Here is a 22,527-nt window from a genome sequence, read left to right on the forward strand (position 1 = left end):
GGAGGGTATTTACTAAAACTCGACCTTACTCCAATCCACAAATTTAACTCATTTATTAATAATTCTTCTCAAAAAAAGTCTAAGCAAAAAAACATTGCGACAAAGTGGAGCATCAATTCGAATCGTGCAACTTTTTAGAATTGACTCCCCGAAAACTTGACTTAATCGAATTGTCGCTACAACAACTCAAATTTATCGGATGAAAACCAGTGCAGATCCCGATGTCAGGAAACATCTTCAGGGACATCTGCCATTGACATCTACATGACCTGGACAGGTTTTAGATGGAGTATTTTTGGATTCTGGTTTTTAGTAGCTTTGGGGTATAATAAATCTCAAAAAAATTGAGCTTTTTTTCCTCTAAAAATGTGAGTTTTCCCCTTTGCAAACTCAACCAGAAAAATGTGATGTTTAATAAATAGGCCCCTTTGAGTTGTGGAGTTGTGTTTAGACCTGAAGGGGTTCAATTGTGTAATTGGTTTCAATAATTGATGAAATGGCATGCAGCATACTCAAGGTTTGCAGATTTTATCCTCAATTTTGCCCTGTATACCAGTTTCTTTGCTGCCATTTATATCATGCCATAAGGGAACAATTGCAGTCTTATACATTATATAAATGAATCAATATAAAATTGGTACCTGTACATCACCCATATTTATAGGCTGCTTCTCCTTTATTTCATTCATCTTTTGCAAGGTAAATCACCTACAGATTCCTAGATTATGAAAAAAATTATATTCATGAATGTTTGTTCACACTTCTCTGATGTAGCCCAGCAAACCCAAATTCTGTTGCTGAAAACAATCTGTAATTCTTCTCTTAAGTTCCTGCCTGACTGAGGAACAAACATCTGGATAGCCAGAGGCAAGATATACCTAATGTAGACACTGCATTTCCAATTGAGTGGGTTTTCTGCAATTGTCAGAACACCCTTTAAATGTGTTTTCCATCTGTAGTTCCCCTTGGTGGCATTTAGATTCATTTTGTCCCTCCCTCAGACAAAGCCATTATCACCTGCAAGCAGTGTGCCACAGTCTTTATATTGAATTCTCTTTACAAAGGGTCCCTACATGCTTGCATAGCCATGAGGCATTCCTGTGGTTTGGTACTGCGTTCAAGTTGCTGTAGAAATAAACTAGCTAGAAATCACAGGAACCAGCCTCATACCAATATGATCTTCAGCTCGTGAAAATGAAGAAAAAGAAAAACTGAGATGGACTCTTTCTCCACAATAGATTCTATTTAAGATGTGTTTGATAAGAGGGAGGCGTTATATATGCTGACAAGACCAGTCTTGCTTGCACAGATAAGAACATTTTGTATACCAGTTGTAATTCTTTCCTTTATATTCATCCCATTCTCTCTTTCTCCACTGTCTGCTCTATCTCTCTCTCTTTCATTCTGCCCTCCCCAATGTTGTGTGGGTCCCTCCTGACGCTGCCTGCTTTCAGGAGGGGGCAGACTTACTGGAAACTTAAAGGCAGCAGGTCCCCTCCCAGCGAGAGCCTGCTTGGATGTGCCCACTCGCAGAGCTGCTCCTTGGGAAGCAGAGCTGCATAACTCATAATGAAGCTCTGCAGTGCATGCACGGGCAATGGGACTCAACATAGTATCCATAAAAGGACAGTCATTTGAGATAGTGATGTGAAATTAGACATACTCTATTTCCCTGTACATATCAGTGCATGACATATCATAACTCAAGAGAATATAATGTGAAATCCAAAAATGAATAGATTAACACGTCGTACCCATACAGAGGAATAGCAAGCCTGTTCCATCTGGCTGCATCAGTAGGGGGGAGATACTGACTAATGTCCTGACTGGTAATATAACTTTGCAGAAGAGAAAAGGAAACCGTGTCTGGACAATGTATTCTCCTAGAATTTTAGAACACAGCAGCAGGTTTGTGAGCTATCTACACCTGATATAATGGTATTCCTTGCTACTCTCTTCCCCTGCATCTCTTGGATTTTCTCTGTCAGACACCAGTGCTGTGCTGCCTGTATTTTCTCTCACACTGCATGGCAGAACAGAGAGGTGAGCAATCTATGCTATCTGCTGCTGGAATATTTTGGGGGTATTGTCTCATTGTGTGATTGCTGGCATTATCACCATGATCCTGACCCATTTTTTTTTTTACCTGACTTTTAGTCATTTTTCACATCGCATCTTGCTAGATTGCTATTGCTTTATTATATTTGCTAATTACGTTGTATGCAAGAGATTCATTGCGATACACGAAGAAAGCTCATAGAAACTCAATATCTTGCTGTTGCAGGGCATGGACTTAGTCACTGTCTCTGTTAATCTTACAGGTAGGTTGAACTCTGTTTTCTATCCAGGGAAATTACAGCCTGTGGCTTGAATTTTTTATTTTTCTTATAACAGATTATAGGTAGTAAGGGAGCTGTTCAATAAGGATACTGCTGAACTGATGCATTGTAAAGTAATGTCAGATCCCAGCAGAGAGAAGCCCACTGAGAAGAGCAGATGTCTTTGCAATGGGAAGAAGTGGGATCAGGATTATTGTGAGCTGGCAACACAATATACAGTGGAATTAGGCAACCCAATAAGCTGCCCTATCCCTCTAGTGAATGGAGCTTTCCAAGAAGCACATTTAACTGTAACGACCATGCACAGTCCTGTGGCGTTACATTTGGAGAGCTGCTGCTGCCAGCCTGCAGTAAACAGTTAACTAGATGCAGTCTGGGAATGGAAAATACATAATTATTTTAATTACGTCTCATTTCCTAAAGTGCATCAACCCCTGAATAAAATGCATTCGGGTTGAGTTCATCAGCTGACTGGCATCCTGTATGGTTTTCTTTGTTTCTCCCTCACAGAGTAATTTTCTAGGTTCACTTGGCTTGAATAAGGCATTTTAATACCCCTATTGTTGCGACAAGTGCATTCTCCCCCTGCATTGATTTATCACCCCTTAAAGCCTTCCTCCTTCCTGTAAACACAACAGTCTATCCATTTTGCCTATGAAGCCACAGCAGAGAGCTTTGCTTTCAAGCCTGTCAACCCCTGGGGTGGGAGATGGAGGGTATTGTTGAACAGTGAGTGTCAATGAAGCATCTCCCTTTCGGTATGGCATGGGTTAAACCGACGTATCCTCTTACCTCCCCCCTCTGCTTTCAGTGGAGTGGAGAGAGAGAGCGAGGACATGAATTGCTGCATTGATGAGCATTTTTGGCTAAAGTGGTCGCTGTTTTAAACGTCATCTCTTATTAGATGGCACTAAAATGGTCTAAATGTTTCTAGCATCTACATGTTTTGGAAGCTGGTCACCAGATAACCGTGTGCATTGATAAGTGTCCATAATTAAGTTTGACAATGGGCTGTTGACATTTGTTCTTGCTGAATGATCGTTCGTATGGATTGTGAGGTAAAACGAAATGTCCTTGGTCTAGTTTCAGATCGGTCCTTCTTAGCGACACTACACACAGGAGAAGGGTTAGAAGGCAGAGCCGATTGAGTCAAACCACCTCCTGGTTAAACTCATATCCAATGTAAGAAGAAAAATCCAGGTCACAAACAGCAACAATCGATTGCTTCAGTGATCTGGAGTGACAGGAAGACTCCTCTTTGACTCAGTAAGTCTTCTGTACCACCAGGCTTATTCTTGGGATGGGGTTTGGAAGGAACACCTTGGTCTGCTTGCTTCTGGACAGCAAGAATTCCTACCCTACGAGAGGAAGTTGAATACTGTCGCTGTCTTGTCTGGAGACCACTGGGTGAAATTATATCCGATCCAGGAGCTGTCCAGCCTCTATGTGGATGTTATAAGTGCTTTCCGAAGGGGGTCATCTGGAGTGGTCTCTGTATTTTACGGGGAGATTATATATTTGACATTGGACTTTTTTTTTCTTTTTCCACTAAATTTCTGTATCATCTGCGGAAAAGTCATGGAATTGGAAATCTCTTAGTTTTGTGCCTGTAACCTAGTACTTTTTTAATATCCATATTTTCCCTTCGCCCAGATCATATTAATATGTATGAGATGGAAAAGCAAGGATTGTTTAGTGCCCTGTGTTACCTGATGCTGAACACTCCGCTGTTATTTAGTGTTAATGGTGAGTAACATTTTTTTATTTTTGGTTTGTGAAATATATAGGATGGGGCATTGTCTAGATAGCTAATATATTTAACTGAACAGACGGAGCTAAGGGCCCCCTGTGAATCACTGCTTAACAGTGACTTGGGTCTGGGAACTCATCCTTTCACCGTTTGATGGTCAAGGTTAGTGTGCAGGTGCAGGATAGTGGTCATTTGCATTTAAAACAATAGTTTGGAGCAATAATCCAACTGGCAACAATGCAATATCTGCAGAGTAGGTTTTAAATGATTACTAGGCATGCTGTAATCACAATAGGAAAGAGATGGGTCTTTTGGTCCGTGTGACTTGTAATATTGTGTGAAGTCTATAGCTATACAATGTATACGCAGCTACAGTCGTAAAGTCAGACATGTAACAGAGATGTTCTGTGAATGTTTTTAAAATGTATCGCTATACTGATGGCTCCCTTAGTCTGCTAGATAGCACTGCCATAATAGGTTAGCCCAGGTAGAAAATGCTTTCTATGGACAAAAGGAGGCAGTGGTGATGAAACACACTTTATTGCTTCACTTTCTAAACCACTGGAGTCTCATTTAACAAACTGCTCCAATGCCCATGAGTAAAACCGGATCAGATTACACTGGAGCAGTCTGCTCTTGTCTATTAATCTCTCCTGTTAACCACCCCCTGTAATTCTATCTTTGCTCTCAGCCACATTCACTGAAGTCCCCAAAGATGTGACTATAAGGGAGGGTGAGGATATTGAGATGCCTTGTGCTTTTCGGGCCAGAGGATCAACATCTTTCTCATTGGAAATCCAGTGGTGGTACCTTAAGGAGGCAACCAGGGAAATGGCCCAAGAAGTAGCCATCAGTGCCCCTGGGAACAGGAATAAGGTAATGTCTCTTTTCCACTCACTTGGCATGTACTGTGTGCAGCAAAAACAAAAATCTGATGGCTCCCGCACTAGCCCCCACCAGAGCACACACCTCCTCATATATTCTCCTCCCCACCATCACCCCCACCACCATCTCAACCCATTACAACAAATCAAATCTAGATGAACAGCAATATAGACTGGATCCCACAACACACTAAAATGAAAAATCCAGTGCTCAAGGGACACCCCGACACAAAACAAAATCTCTAAAAACACACCCCCTAAACACTATAACCCCTGCGGTGCTGTCATTTAGAAGAAATATATTGGCTGGTAGGCTACACTGCACTTGCCCAAAATTCTCTGCCCCCTCATCTCCATCTCTCTGTCTGCCAGCAGCATGTTAGGGATTGTGGCAGTGAATTGCCCCTTTGTAATAAGGAGGTTATACTTCGATATTTCAATAATTCCTGTTAGTACAATTCAGAAAACAAATTGAACAATATCATCTTTTTAGGCATATTGGCAACTTGCCACATAACCTCTAACTGGAATATAACTTCTATTTGTTAGAGCTCCATTAAACTAAAGGCATATACCTAAGGCTAATTTCATTTAATAAAGCTTCTCTCACATGTGCAAACTCTGTTCATCTCTCTCTTTCTTTGTTTCTTTGATTTCCCTCTTTAATACACACACTTCTCCTTACCCACTATCTCACTCTAACATCTATTGATCTCCCCCTCACACACTAGCCTTCCAATTATCGTCTCCCAAACGCAAGTCTCTTTCACACCTTTGTCTCCCCAAAACCCTGCTGTCTTTCACCCCTTGTCTTTCTATTTCTTTGATCACATTTACTTCTCTCTATCCCATTTCAAAAAAACAAAACGCACATTAACCCTGTCTGTCATTTACTTTCTTCCTTAACTCATCTCTCTGAGAGACATTTATCAAAATTCTCTCCCTTTCTGTTTTTTCTGCTCTTGTGTCTTTCGTCATCTCCCTTTCACACCATTTCTCCCTCTTTCTCTCTAGAATATATTCCTTCCACTTTGCTCTCATTGTTTACCTCTTTTTCTCAATCTACACTTCTCTCTCAGAGACACGCAGTACAATTCATTTTCTCCTGCTCTCTTCCCTATCCTTTTGTGTGTCTTTCCTTAAATCTCTAAGCTCACTGCCCCCCTCTTCTCCCAACCTCCATCCTCTCACCCCCTCCCCTGTCTTCTCTTTCCGTTTCTCTCTTATTGTCAAACAAATTCCTTTTAGTGGCTCCAACCTTTATATTTACACGATTTGCTACCCTTGGCACAGAGAAAACAGCACTAGTTGATATTATTAATGATGTGCTCTTGTAGTGGGGATCTGAAGATTATGCCAGAATGTAAAGAGAGGAGAAAACAAATTACATTGTGTGGGAGGAAAGACCATAAAATATACAGCATGGCCACAGAATGTAGGAAAGCTCTTGTCACACCGGCCCTGATATTCTAGCATTCTGGGACCCAGCACTATTTTCTTTAGTATTGTTGCAATTATAATAATGAATTATTAGTAGTTAGCCCCCTATTATTGTGTAAACCCCATTATTTCTCCAAAAAGCCTGATCACACCCCCCCTGATCCACTGAACATCAAATAAATATACTATATACCAACAAGCATTGGCAGTTATGTGTTTATTGACAGCTTCAAAACGTGACAGCTCTTGTGTGTTGCTTTACAGGTCACATCGAGTAAGGATGCCACTAAAATCAGTGTAAGTACTTCTGTTTAACAAAAATGTTCTTGTTGGGGGAGTGGGGCCTGAATGAGAGAATTGCATGTGTGTGTTAATACTGTTACCCAATAATACTAGATTATGGCTGTGTTAAACAAATCACCAGTATTTCTTTATTTATCCCTCTTGTAAACTTTTCACTTAACCAGCCATCATCGACAACTGGTGTCCCTCCTGTCATAGCCTCCTCTTGTTACGTTTTAACTACAACTCCCAACATCTCTGGATAACCAAACTACTGCAGTCCAAGAACAGCATTTGAACAGAAGGCCTGCAATACTTCATAATAGAAAGTCTCATACAATAATACATCACACAAATTGTTATTGGCATTATGTTAGTTATGGAAAATAATGTGCAAATTAAAAATAGAGCCATTTCCTGCTACAGGTTCATTTGCCTCATTAAATGCAATTCATTTTCCTAAATTTAGAATGTATTAAAATGTCACTGCAGCAGCCTATTGAAAATATATATATTAAGGTAAATAGGTTGCAGATATACAAAATTAGATGTGTATGATGGTAACTGGCCTTAAATATAGTAGTAGAGTGTGGATATGCAATAAAAATACATATATATATATATATATATATATATATATATATATATATATATATATATTAATATATATGCTGAGGTGGAGTGACTGAGCAATCACTTTACAAAAGAATGAGTGCATGTTTGTTTTTATATAGATTTATAATCTTTGGTACACGAGGTGACGATTTTGATTTACAGATGAATGCAAAATAAATATAGATGTCTTCTTAATGTGTCTAGATAAATTCACTCCAGTTTACAAAGTGTCAATCCCCACCCAACTATACAAATATATATCATTTATTTTTCCCAAACACAAAAACCAGTGGTGGGGTTTGGCAGATGATGTACAGTATGTCTCCTATTCTATTAAGTGCAAGTGATGAAGAATTAGGGGGAGAGAACTCTTTCTGGTACATACAGGATTATTCCCACATATATTGGTGCATTGTAGAGTACTGCTGGCAGCTGTAGGGAGGAAGACCTGGAGGATGGGGTGATAAAACATGAAGTTTTAACATCATTCTATCAGTGGATTTCCCTCATGTGTGAAATGAGAGATCCATACAGGCCTGCCAGAGATTTATGGCAATGAAAATCAGGCAAACGTTAGCGCAGCACATGTTGGATGAGGGGCGTGAGACAGGTCCTCATTAATAAGAAGGGGAGACAGGGAACAAGCCCTGTGATCTTTGCACCTTGTACAAATCTCATGATCGCTCCAGCGTCTCATCCTCAGATCGATGGGAAATAGATGGAGCATAGCAAAATCTATGGTTTATTAGAGTATTTGCTGGGCAGGCAAAATGAGCATTGGCTGTATGTGTATATTATAGGGGCTTATACACAATAAAACAAAAAAAGACACATTATGTTATATTGGAGGTGACCTGCAAATCCTACACATGCTGCTAGCTTGTGCCCACTTAGATGCCAGGTTGCCTTTGAGATCAGGCTTCTATTGGTGCCAATCTCAAAGATAGTTAGTTGGGTCTGAGTTGCTTGTTGATGTTGAAAATAGATCATAGAATAACCATGTCTCAGAAGGCACTGAACATACTGTACATACTAGTGCCAGGTTCACTCCTCTCATCACCAGCACTGCTAGTCACCAGCACACACGCATAGCTGCCAACATAAACCCCCATTGTGCTCTAGAGATAGTGGTTCCCAGGCTTGTGTGGCTACCCCCCCCCCCCAAGTCGGATGCATGGGGTCCTGCCTGAAGGCTAGTTAGGTTTACATTTAAGCATGATGGTGTATATCATATCTTCAGTACCCCTGGAATGAATTACAGGACAAGAGACTTCACCAGTATTTACTCTGATACCTGTAAACTTGTTAATAGCTAGGGGGTATTGAGATGTCTGACTGCAAAAACCCCAAAAAATCTGTTGTTTTTCCTACAGTTATGCCCACTGTATCACCCTCTAATTGTTGCCTCATGCACCCCACCAAGGGGTGGAACAAGTCCAGTCTATTGTGTGACAGCTCTGGTGGAGCTGGGCCACTGTACACATAAGGGAACCCCTGAATGAGAGTCCCAGCACTGGTGTATGTGAAGTGGATGTAATAAGTACATCAATGAAGGCTCAGCTATGCCCAGGGGATGTAATAACCATGACCCTTCAGCTGTGGTATAAAGCAGTTACCCAGGGATACCAGGAAAAGGGATGTACTTGGACAATAGCTGGACTATATTTACTAAATAGTAAATAAATTTCCCCTGATACATATCCTGATTATTAGGGACAATTCTCATTATCCAGTATCCCAGCAGCAGGGATCAGATTGCTGTAGAAAAGGAACAATAGAATCGGCAGCTCAAACTGATAGGAACTGGTCTTATAACCATATGAGGCATAACTGGAGCTACGTTCCTTACCCTGTATTTATGGCTTCGGAAAGGGTTACTGCTTATTCGATTTGCTGTGAATACTCATAACGATCAGGCCTTGAAAGATGACCTGTTTAATTACTTCAGTGGGGAACAATAAGGAATAGATTAAGGAATTTAATTATTATTATTATTAGGGCTAATCATCCCTATAATCAGCATACCGATCATCGTTGTGGTTTCTAAGTTATGAAAGCTCAATGTGTGTTCAATCAAATAAACAATAAAAAAACAGACAGCTTAAATTTTAGCCTGAAGGTCATGTTGAGAATCGAATGCACAATATAGTGAGTGTCCATCAGATCTCAGCGCAAGGATGGGACATGAGGGAGATCATGAAAAAATATTTTAAATACAGATCTATATATTCAGGAGGATTCAATCGATCAGGTTATAAAGCAGGGGGGTCCAAAAGGTAAATTGGGATCTACCAGTAGACCTTGACTAATTTAGCCTGTTTCAGATATTTATTCTTTTAAGGCTACATAAGAAATAGTTGTTTTTTAAATATTGTAATATAAATTCTCTTATAAATCAATATAATATTTAAGTAATATTTTCAATGGAACAGGGAACCAAACTGGTGTATGTGTGGGCCTCATGCTGAGAATAGAGTGCTGTGGGTGTTTCTGTTTGAGAGAGAGACACACACAGAAAGAGACAATGCTATCTGTCAGTTCTGCTGTGAAACTCCAAGTGACCGTTAGACAAGTGCCCTTATTGGTGGCCTCTCCAGCTGCCATGTATGTGACACCTCAAATCTAGAAAGACATCCCAACATCTAGCTGCAGCTGATTAAAAACTTCACTCCATAACAGCAGATTGTAAGAGCTCTCCTTTAATTTTATAACCCTTGGAGAAGCCTTTTGCAGGGCAGCGAGAGGAAGGAAAGTGGAGGGGTTTATTGAATTCTCTGTGTTATTTCAGACTGTACGAGTACAAGGCAATGACATTTCCCACCGACTGAGGCTGTCCAACGTCAAGAAGCTGGACGAGGGGGTGTACGAGTGCCGGGTGTCAGATTTTGGGGATGATGAGACTCAGGAATACAAAGCCCAGGCCATGCTCCGGGTCATTTCTCGCTTCTCACCGCCAGATATACAGGCCGCCGAGGCAGTATCGCATATTCAGAGCAGCGGGCCCCGTAGGAACAACCCCAGCAGCAGAGCCACCCCAGAACCCGGCAACAAACGCCCCGTGCCCCCGGGAGATCATTTGGCCCCATCTCCCTCCACTGCAGCAGCAGCAGCCTCCTCCTCAGCTTCCCCCGCTCCTGGAAAAGCAGCCATCCTGCGGCAGCAGCACGGGTCAGGTGAGTCATTTGCTGTTCTGCAGCGCCACCTAGTGGCCAATTCTGGGATTTACTGCCATTGCAAATTCTTCCAATGTATCCAGATCTTTGATATTGCTGTTTAAGGGGTGGTTCAGGCCTGGACTGGGAGTCAAAATAGGCCCTGCCATTCCAAGAACACAGAGGCCCAAACAGCCCTCTACCAGCCCACTATATGGTAACTTTCTATTGAACCATACAGCAGCCCCTCTGGCATTTGCCAGAACCCACAGATTGCCAGTCCGGGCCTGGGGTGGTTCACCTTTAAGGTAACTTTTAGTATGCTATAGAATGGCCAATTCTAAGCAACTTTGTAATTGGTCTTTATTATTTATTTATTTTCAGTTATTTGCCTTTTTCTTTGGATTCTTCTCAGCTTTCAAATGCGGGTCACTGACCCCACTCTGTAAGGCTACACATTTATTATTATTGCTACTTTTTATTACTCATCTTTCTATTCAGGCCCTCTCCTATTCATATTCCAGTCTCTTGTTCAAATCAGACTATGGTTGTTAGGCTAATTTGGACCCTAGCAACCCAATTGCTGAAACTGCAAACTAGAGAGTTCCTGAATAAAAAGCTAAACAACTCAAAAACCACAAATAATAAAAAATGAAAACCTATTGCAATTGTCTCAGAATCATGCTAAAAGTTAATTTGAAGGTGAACAACCCCTTTAATCATTAGCAGTTCTTTGTGACAATAATAACAATAATGTAATATTATTCCATAAGATCACATGACCTATACATCACATGACCTATTCTTGAACTGGAATTTAAATAGTGGCGTTCATTCCAATAGGACTCTGAGTTTGGTACAGTTAGTAACATTCTGCATAATATCCCATTTGAAAACTTCCTGCTCAGAATAATTCTTTCCTTAAAGGATAAGTAAACCTTAAAAATAAGCGAATGTAAAATTGACGAGGATGCTATTCCAAGCACTTTTGCTGTGTACATTCATTATTTATTTTCTTTTAATTCCAACATAATAGAGGATACATGTACTGTTAACATGAAGACATTTTTTTTACAACACACCACCTGCCGGTCATTTTCAGACCAATCTGACCACCAAGTAATCAAGGAAGTTGTCAGGAGAAAGAAAGAGGCTGATGTTCTTCTGCTAAGGAAAAAAAGTAGAAACCTTTCTAAAATCTTTTCTAAGAAGAACATCAGATCAGTATCTTTCTTTATCCTGACAACTTCCTTGACTACTTGGTGGTCAGACTGGTCGGAAAATGGTCAGCAGGTGGCGCTGTTGTAACAAAATTCATTCATGTTAACAGCACATGTATCCTTTAATATCTTGGAATTAAATTAAAAAAATGAATGGATATTGCTTAGAAAAGCACCCTCATTAATTTTACATTCACTCATTTTTAAGTTTTACTTACCCTTTAACAACATGGATTAAAATAATTGCAGTTTAGTTTGGGGCAGTTAGTACCAGGACTGCATGCATAATTTATAAGGACCAATATTTCTAAACAGTGGTGCAACAAGATTATACTGGGCCCCACTGCAAAATAATTTTAGGGCCCCCAAAATATCCAGAGGTTGTCCTGTTTTACCAGTATGTATTAAGATTACTCATAATGGGCCACCTATATCTCCTTGGCCCCCCTGCAGCCGCAGGGTCTGCCCTCTGTAGTTATGCCCATTGATGATTGTTTTGGAAGTGAGACATTGCCCTACAATTGTCAGCATTATTGTCACAAGGGATAAATGTTTAATATATGTAAGGTAGAAAGTGCAATGCAGGGCACCAGGTCCTAATAGGATATTATTGCAATCACACACTGAAACTCGTACAGGAGCAGGCAACCAAATTAATAACTGAAGACCTATTTTCATCTTAGGAAATGTAGAGTTCATCACCGTGTGAGCTGTAAAGGAATGGAATTTGAAATGGTAGATCATCTCATGTCTTTAAAAATGCTTACATTGCTTTATGGTTGAAGGAAGCAATAGAATCAATCATAATAACACCAAAGAGCTGCATGATGAGAGCTTGCCTTCGTTTTACTAGCAGAGTGCCTAAAGCATGCTACATCAATGTAACTTCATGGCACTGGGTGCATATTAGTTTATTTCAAACTATATAACATTTATGTGACAGTTAAAGGGATGTGATGAATGTCTAACGGATCTGTATGAATCACAGCTGTCATTTTGTTCTTTTAACCTTTGCCTAACCATTGTGTTTCAAAAGAGTGTAAATCATTTTCCCAGTGATAATATGATTCTAACTCCAGCTCCACTCTGGATGCAGTCAGAAACAGCTGGTGTGTGGTCAGCTGGTATCTTGGGGTGCAACTGTTAGCATGAGGGTGCAGTTGATAACATAGGGGTGCAGGATGGGACTTAAAGAAAGTTCTATTTAATGGGGTTGTTCACTTTTAGTAATGTAGAGAGGGATATTTGTATAAATTACAATTGGTTTCTATTTTTGTATTATTTGTGGTTTTTGAGTTATTTAGCTTTTTATTCAGCAGCTCTCCACCTTGCAATTTCAGCAATCTGGTTGCTAGGGTCCAAATTACCCTAGCAACCATGCATTGATTGAATAAGAGACTGAAATATGAATAGGAGAGGGCCTGAAAAGAAAGAGAAATAATAAAAAAGTAGCAATTACAATAAATTAGTAGCCTTACTGAGCATTTGTTTTTTAGATGGGGTCAGTGACCCCCATTTGAAAGCTGGAATGGGTCAGAAGAAGAAGGCAAATAATTAAAACAACTATAAAAACATACTAAAAGCTAACTGAAAGGCGAATCACCTCTATAATTGGGGATCAGTCAATTCACAGTCTTGGTGGTTTAATTTCATTATAGAATTGAAGCTTTTTCCACAGCAAATTATGTCAGAAATGCATATCCTCAAAACAGTAGAGCAGGATAAACAGAGAGCAGGGTAGGTGATAGTCACACAAAACTGCTTTTACAGCCTTAATAGAATCTGACAGCATTTTTCATAGAAGATCATTTATTTTGTGATCCGAAATCTGTTTGATAAATATTGATTGAATGTTTTGTTCTTAGGCCAAAACAGCAAGTGTAGCTTGCACAACACTGGTGTTAAATAGGCGGTTTACCTTTTATAGAATGGCCAACTTTTCAATTGGCCTTCATTATTTATTTTTTTTATTGATTTTTAATTGTTTGCCATCTTCTTTTTACTCTTTCCAGTTTCCAATTCTATTTCTATTTAGGTGCTCTCCTATTCATATCCCAGTCTCTTATTCAAATCAATGCATGGTTGCTAGGGTAATTTGGACCTTAGCAACCAGATTGCTGAAACTGCAAACCGGAGAGCTGCTGAATAAAAAGCTAAATAACTCAAAACCAGCAAATACTAAAAAATTAAATCCAATTGCAAATTGTCTCTGAATATCACTCTGTACATCATACTAAAAATTAACTTGAAGGTGCAAAACCTGTTTAAAAAGAATGTAACACGAGTCAGGCCTCTATGTAATTTAGTTACATTTTATCAGCTGGCTTGCAACATTGTTTCAGGAGTCAGAGACAGGAGTGCACAGAATTGTAACTGGACAAGCAAATACTGCTTCCAATAGTAAATTACTTCAGAACCATTAAAATTGTGGAACAAATATATAATGGAAGGGTGCTTAGAATTACAATTTCTTTCTAATGTGCAGAAATAGTTTTTGGGCGGATGTATGAATTTATTATGGCGATCATGCTTTATCTACATATTTCCATACTAGGAGAGGGTTGCATAGAAATATAAAATGTACAATATCATAATAACAATAACAATCTAGCCTTCACTATAGTCAGTTTCCTAGTTCTTATAAACCAATGTAATCAGGGAGCATTTTAGTCTATATAAAGAGGGCTTTTTACTAAAATCCGAATTGATCTCATTTTTAAAATAAAAAAAACCAAACTCCCATATCTGATTTTACCATATTTATTACAAAAAAAAAGCTTGATTTAATCGGTTCAGGTAAAAACTCAATAAAATTGAGCGAAAACCCAAATCATCACTTAATTTTTTCGGGCTTTTTCCCAAAATCCCAGATTTTGGGGATTTTTGCCTGAAAAGCCCAAAATGGTTGGATTTTCAAGCTAATTCCAGTGCAGACCACGGAAATGTCAAAATAGGATAGGGACCTCTGCCATTGAGTTATACACAACCTCGACAGGTCTCAGATGGCGGATTTTTGGATTCTGGCTTTTTGCTGCATCGGACATATATTTTAAACAAATTTGTTTTTTTTAAAAAAATTTTTGACCCAAAAAGCCTGACCAGAGTTTAGTAAATAACCCCCAGAGTGGGGGTTTCCTCTGTAGCTCTCTAGCTCAGTGACTGGGCTGTCAGAGTAAAGCCCAGCTAGGGGGGAAATGGGAGAGAGTGGGCATTTAGGGTGAAATTTGGGGAGGATATGTATCTGCTGTCTGAGCACTTGCATCCAAATATTCTCCATGCAGGAAAACATGGCGGTAATTCCAAGATTCCCACAACAGCTTCAGCATATAGACTTGCACCTAGGGTTGCCACCTTTTCTGTAAAAAAATACCGACCTTCCTATATATTTGTCTTTTTTCCCTATTAATAACATTGGGATTAGCCATCATTTGCACCCAAAGAATCACACACAAACACAACTATAATCCTAGTACCAAAAACAACACAACCCCACTTTTGACAATATTGATCTAAAAACATCTGACAACCACTGCTTGTTGTGTAGGAGTGTTTCATTCATCCTCTTTGCACACACACAGACATACAGCAATTTCCTACTATAAACTTTCCTGCATCCCCTGACTCCAGATACACAAAGAGCTTTAGTGGAAACTGAAGCCTCTGCAGTGAGCCAATCTTCTGTCTAAGATGAGTGCTTGAGACAAGGTCAAAAAAAGAGTCATTTTTAATCTCTATTTAAATTTTAAGTACACATTGATGTGATTGAAATTCTTGGCCCCCAGGGTTTCCCGCTAGAGAACAAAGTGCGGTCGGACAGTATTTAAAATTAAAAATTAATATTACAAACAGTAGAACTTGACTCACTGCTCTCCTTGGGAGTCCCACCAGCCAGGTGAGAAGAGAACGAGTCATTGACACAACAAACGCCTCAGTAAGATGAACCTGCTGGGTTTTTCCTGTCGCGCGTATGAGTTCTGTTTATTTATGTATGACTCCTTGCAGGGTTTGGGAAAACTGTGCCTCATGATATCCTATTTATAACGAGCATTTGGAATTTAAATATTTATTTTGGAAAGTCTTATTAGCAGAATATTCATCCCTGACTGAGAGATGAAAAACTGTGTTGATCACTTTAAGTGCCTTTAACATGATAATAGAGGATGTCAGAGGCTACACAATGTGGCATATATCAAGGGTCTCCAGAGATCCCACATTCGTAATCATTACAATAACATGTGCACATATGCCCTGTATTGACATTCAAGCAACACTAATAATTTAACCAGCCCTTGGGCATTGGAGAGGCCTGAAATTCAGCTTCATGTCACAAACATAATGTGGAGTCATTTATTAATATGACACAGCTCTGACATCAGTACAAATAGCATGAGTTTTACCATCAGTGACTTATTCCCAAGATTCAGTGCTGTTTGTATGCATGCACTTTTCTACGTACAGCCATGTCACAAGTATACTAGGATTTGTGTCAGAAATATGTTTAAATAATTCATTTCTTTAAAGGAGTGTTTCACCCTTAAGGTAATTTTTAGCATATTATAGAATGGCAAATTCTATGCGCCTTTGTAAAGGCCCTTGATTATTTATTTATTTTTTTACGTTTTTGAATTATTTGCCTTCTTCTTCTGACCCTTTCCAGCTTTCTAACCCCTTCTAAAAACAAATGCTCTGCAAGGCTATACATTTACTGTTATTGCTACTTTTTATTACTCATCATCCTATGCAGGCCTTTCCTATTCATATTCCCGTGTCTTATTCAAATCAATGTATGGTTGCTAGGGTAATTTGAACCCTAGCAATCAGATTGCTAAAATTACAAACTGGAGAGCTGCTGAATAAAAAGCTAAATAACTAAAAAAAACACAAGTAACCAATTGCAAATTGCCTGATAATATCACTCTCTACATCTCACTAAAACGTAACTTTAAGGTGAACAACCACTTTAAACATTAATTAAAAGGTGAACAACTAGAGACTAATGTCATTGCTGATATATTATGGCATACGTGTAATAGGGTCAAGAGCAAAAAGGAGCTGAAGAATTCAATGCTTTTGGCAATGATTTGTACAGAGTAGTGAGCAATGGCCATAATATAATGCAAACCAGCAAGGTGCAGCCCTTATGTAGGGCAAATCGGGAGCAGAGAAAGTCAAATAAATATATATGTTAATGCCTGTGTGACACATTGTCATGATTTGTAACAAATAAAAATAAAGATATAGATACATTAGTATCATATCTGTGTAAGAAATAGCCACGCTGGATCAATACTTCTGTCTTTCACCTAATCGGACTCTGTGTCACTCTACCATACACCAGAGACTAAATAATGTACCTTAACCCTTACAAGAGTAACATTCATTTAACACGGGACATTTAAAAGACAAATTCCCAATGGCACATTCAGAGCTTAGGTTAGTTAAAGGAGAATGAATGGTTAAAACTACCTAAATATACCAGTAAAACCTCAAAGTAATGCTGCACTGAGTCCCCTGTCAAAGGAAACACTGCATTTCTTTCCTTCTATTGTGTACTCATGGGCTTCTGTATCAGACTTCCTGTGTTCAGTTTAAACCTCCTTACCTCGTGCGTGAGCATGCTCAGTTTGCGCCTCTTCTCCCCTCCCTTCTCTTCTGTAATTTGAGCCCATAGCTATAAGTGAGCAGGGAGAGACTCCGGCAAGAAGTGATGTCACACCAAGCTAATACTGCAGCAGCTATCCTAAACAAACAGAGAGCTTCTATAGCATTTTACTCAGGTATGGTAAAACATTCTACAGAATAAATATCGCATTCTAGCTTGCACTATTGCAGCTAATCTATTGGCAATAAAATGCCTCAGTAGCTTTCCTTCTCCTTTAAGAGATATAATTCATTTTCAGATGGTTGGATTATGAGTTGAAAAACTGCTACAGCAGAAAAAGGTATATTTATGATACAGGTATGAGATCTATTATCAAGAATTCCCAGGATCTAGGATTTTACAGATAACAGATCTTTACTTAATTTAGATCTTCATACCTTAAGTCTACTAAAAAATCATGTAAATATTAAACAAACCCAATAGGCTGGATTTGCTTCCAGTAAGGATTAATTATATCTTAGTTTGCATTAAATATAAGGTACTGTTTTATTATTACAGAGAAAAAGAAAATAATTTAAACATTTGGATTATTTGGATAAAATGGAGTCTATGAGAGGTGACTTTTCTGTAATTTGGAGCTGTTTAGATAATGGGTTTTTACCATGGTGGCCCAATAGTTGTATTGGCTGTAATATGAGACCACTACTATCTGGATTAAGAGTGGTTTATTTTACATTATGTTATTAGTTACTGTATTTGTGACAGAATTATAGCAGGTCTGTTAGAGGTCCTGGCTGATGCACAGCTTTAGTATCTAAGGAATCCTTTTCTGTGAAATGTTGGGGTTAAAAAATGATGTTGCTTTGATCAATCTTAGGAATCCTCTTGAAGGTGGGATTCCTGTAGGAAGCCCAGAATCTTAAAAGTATTGGCGCAGAGCATTAGACACATATAGACATTTGGATTTCCCTCAGATGCAAAGTACTTTTGGAGAGGCAGATTTTCCAAACAGGTTGAAATTTGATTGATTGATTGATAAGAAGAAGAGAATCTGGACATTCCAAGAGCAGGGTCGGACTGGGCAGGGCCAGGAAAAAAATAGATGGGCCCCGGCCATCGTGGGCCCCACAGGCCCAGATCCGCTCCCTCCTGCCTGACCTACCTGGTGATTTCATCCCGACTAAAGAATGTATGCGGTGGTCTGGGTGGAGGCACGTTGTGGGCGGCTGCAGAGGGAGTACTGAAGTTGACGGAGGGGGCCCGGAGCAGGTGCATGCAGGCCCCTGATGGGCCCGGACCCCCAGTCCGACACTGACCAAAAAGCATTATAGGATATCATGGAGAAAAGTATAAGCACAGGGCCTAGGCAGTCCTAAAATATTTATTTAACAATACTTAGGAATACATATGACCTAACCTAAAGTTAGAGTTGGCACAGCATTTCTGAGACACAATCATGCTCCCAGAACAATATCTGTAAGATAAAATGGATGATGGTAATCTCTCAGTGAGAGATAACAGGAGGACATTCTGAGAAAGACCTGGCTGTCAGTTTTTTCAATGAAGAAACCTTTACATATCATAAAAAAAACCCTTTATTTGAACTACTTCAACTATATTTAACATCCTAATGGCATCCTAATTCATAACAGTGAACACTGAAAAAAAAAACCCAAAAAGGACAAGTTCATACATGGCTAAAGAGATACAGTCTAGTTAACAAGAATGACAAAGATTGTACAGATGACAAAAATAATATCAGCCACAAATTTGACATATTTATCCCCCACGGGTCTTCTGTGCACAGCTACCCTTGGGCAGTGCTGCAAGTCATTACTATTTGTAATCTTTTTCTCTCGAGAGACAATCTGTATACATCATTTTACATATTGTCAGCAAATACATGCACGCCATTCCGAACAAGGTGCGAATAAGCATAAATCTCATCATATTATATTACTGTTTTAATCCCATTTAGCTTTTATCAAGGGCTTAAATCATGTTTGGCAGCATTTGAGTAATTCCAGTTTGCATAAAAATATTCTTTAGAGGTAATGGAGCTTGCTTTGCATTTGTTGACCTTTCTTATCTTTTACAAGCTTAATTCTATTAAGGCTATAAGAAGTTACAGGATAAAAACTCGGTACTGTATCTGTAATATAAATCCATCATAATAATTTGTGGTGCCTCTGCAGTCTACATTGGTCTTAAAGATCTACAAAAATGAAACATAATCAGTTGTTTGTTTTTTTAAGTCAAATACTACAGCATGGATTTTGCTGCATGGGGAAGTTGCAGATATGCACTGATCTGCAGGGGCCTAACAATCAATACATTACAATAGATATTATTATAAACTAACCCATCATGAACAATCATTAAAATTCATTCAAATCATAAAATAATCTAGTACAATATCAAAACAATAAATTAAGCTTTTGACCAACTTCCCAGGATGCAACTGTATGAACTCAAAGTTTGAGAAAACACTGTATACACAACAGTCTAGCTGACCCGCTGTGCACCCATGTGTATGCATACATGTTATAACATCAGTGCACACAAACAATTGTGGAGTGCACAGAAAATGTTGTTTGCACACATATGCAATTCCTGTTTAGATCCACCTACTACCCTGCATATAAAGCTTTTAAAGGATAATCACAACTGCACATTTTGTTTACTGCGACCCAGAAAGTAGATGGAGCATTGGCTTCATGTATCGTTGTAGAGAACTGTATTTAATGATTTATAAATCACTTTATCTGTCATCAGACATACCTAAACGGTCATATGTATAGACAAAAGATGTAAATATACAGAATTCTGTTTTTCAGTTCTTTAGAAAAACTCATTTTAATTGAGCAAATTAGCACTTTGGAACACATTTGCTTCTACTAGGCACACAAGGGGACCTTGGACAACGAGCCCTTAAAGGGTTTCCCTTGCATTTTGATCCTAGACAGGCACCTGATTGCCTGTTCAATAATTCAGTGTAATGCACTGAATTATTATAATGACTCCATGAACACAGGTATGGAATCTGTTATCCAGAAACCCATTATCCAGAAAGATCAGAATTACAGGTATGCTGTCTCCCATAGACTCTGTTTAATCCAAATAATGCAATCTTAAAAATTATTTCCTTTTTTGTGTAATAATAAAACAATACCTTGTATTTGATCCAAACTAAAATAAAATTAATCCTTACTGGAAGCAAAAACAGCCTATTGGGTATATTAAATGTTTAATTGATTTTTTATTAGACTTAAGGTATGAAGATCAAAATTACCAAAAAGGTCCCTTATCCGGAAAACCCCAGGTCCCAAGCATTCTGGATTACAGGTCCCATACCTATACAGCCTTGCCAAATGTGAAAAGCAAATGTTTAAATTGGAGTGGAAGGACACGTGCCTTGGCGCAAAGTACTAAAAAGATGGTGGCTTGTGTGCTAAATTATGCTTACAAACTTGTTCTTGTCCAAGAGAAATATACAATGCAATATAAGTGTTTTAAAGATGCTGTTTTTTTTCGGCATATGTTCTCACCTTTCTTCTCATAGCATTCGTAAGGATGTAAAATTTGTAATTCTTAGGCTTTTAATGAACCACAAATTGTAGATGATGGTTGTCAGAGGAAACTAGGAACTACAATTAAGCAACAGAATGTACACTGCAGGATTAACACGTTTCTATATCTTGCATTTTATTTTAGCTGGGATTACTGCTTAAAGTACAAGAGATGTCCCAGTTGTATTATAACACTGTTATAATCATATTTCTCCGACACAGTTGACAGTAGCAAACTGTTTGTAAACATTTCTCAACAAAACAACCTCATTATTCACTTGCTCTGACATCACTAGTCATTTACAGCATCTCACTTCAAAGATACCGTTCCCTGACTGGCATAGTCGTGCTTGTTTAGTGAGGCAGGACTGTGGATGTCAAGGTCAGAATTTCACAGTTAAACCACTTAAAACAGGCATAGGACTCAAAGGATCACAGAAATGCTTCTTCCGAATTGTTTTCAATAAAAAAAAAAACACTTTGTGTTTTATTTATATGTTTTACTTTTAGCACAGAAAATTGAAAGAGATTTTCCAAACCAGTCTTGAATATGTGTATTATTTATTATAGCTTTATGATAAGAAACCTATCCCTTACTGGCCTCTGGCCTTTACTTTCTCAATATCTTAACTTAGGGGTTGGGAACCAAAATAGGATCCCTTGCTGGTTATGGTGGGTTTCAATTATACCTTTCATATACATGGATTGCTGCAATGGCAGTTACAATGAAAATAAGTTGCCTGGTGAATTGTAAACCAAGTCTGGCATTTTGAAGATGACTGCCAGACTAAGGCTGCATCCCAGAGGAAAAGGTTACGAAACCTTGCTTTAAACTGTGCAGCAATGAAAATGATTCAATGTAATTGTACAGCTGAACTAAAGAAAGGGACACCAAATTATCAATTATTATTGAAGAAAGAAAGACCATAAACAGAGAAGTGTGAACCATTGGTCTATTTTGCTAAAACATGTTTTATCCATTACAGATTTCATAGAAACATTAGTAGGTACATCATTAGTACAGTACAGTGCATCACCTCTTATTAACACAATGCATGTGGCCTACAACTTTTACCAGTGCTGAGAAAAGTTGATAGAAATTTGTAGTAGGTAAGCTGACTCTAGCAGTCCCAAAACTTCCCACTATCACATCAATATTCAAAAATCCCCCCCCCCCCATTTTTGTAATTTCTATCAGAGAACTCCTGGTTCATTTCCAAAAGTTGCAGACCAGAAATGTATTTAAAGGAGGATTTATGACTCATAGTATAGTATCTATATGCTCATGAGCCTAAGTTAACCTAAGAGTCCACATAAATGACCATTTTTGATATTGATCAGTCATTTTACATCCTAAATAGACATTTTTCACTTACACCAGTACTATAAGACCGTACCAAGTCCCAACACTGCTGTTTCAGCACTGACACCCCCTAAGAAAAACAGTTCCACTTCCAGATGCAGATCACATACTTCCTTAATATTGCCAATACTAGCCTCTTCTATACTAATCTAGAACTGCTCCTGTCCAATTAACTAACGTACAGTAAGTTACTTTTGTGCATGTATTTAAAATGATAAAGATCTGTTTGGTCCTCTCACAGAGCTATATCATACATCTATGAATCTGACATAGGGCCAGATTCAATTTAGTGAGAAAAAGTCATGTCATGG

The 22,527-nt window shown here is 38.7% G+C and overlaps 1 protein-coding gene across 4 annotated transcripts in view; it reads left to right on the forward strand.

Annotated features, from left to right (window-relative positions):
- Nucleotides 1-1,615: 1,615 nt before the first annotated feature.
- vstm2b.L (V-set and transmembrane domain containing 2B L homeolog) overlaps nt 1,616-22,527 on the forward strand; it is a 62,013-nt gene continuing 41,101 nt past the window's right edge. Inside the window, exons 1-5 of one of the 4 annotated variants that reach the window (XM_041590240.1) lie at nt 1,616-2,043; nt 3,423-4,085; nt 4,781-4,965; nt 6,678-6,710; nt 10,099-10,483. In XM_041590240.1, the coding sequence (XP_041446174.1) occupies nt 4,004-4,085; nt 4,781-4,965; nt 6,678-6,710; nt 10,099-10,483 (685 nt within the window). In that variant the 5' untranslated portion in view covers nt 1,616-2,043; nt 3,423-4,003. Of the gene's footprint in view, nt 2,044-2,184; nt 2,322-2,987; nt 4,086-4,780; nt 4,966-6,677; nt 6,711-10,098; nt 10,484-22,527 lie in introns of those variants that run through there. The other 3 variants (XM_041590241.1, XM_041590239.1, XM_018258058.2) reach the window with 3 other exon arrangements.

Source organism: Xenopus laevis, chromosome 4L, assembly GCF_017654675.1.
Source record: "Xenopus laevis strain J_2021 chromosome 4L, Xenopus_laevis_v10.1, whole genome shotgun sequence".
Lineage (NCBI taxonomy): Eukaryota > Metazoa > Chordata > Amphibia > Anura > Pipidae > Xenopus > Xenopus laevis.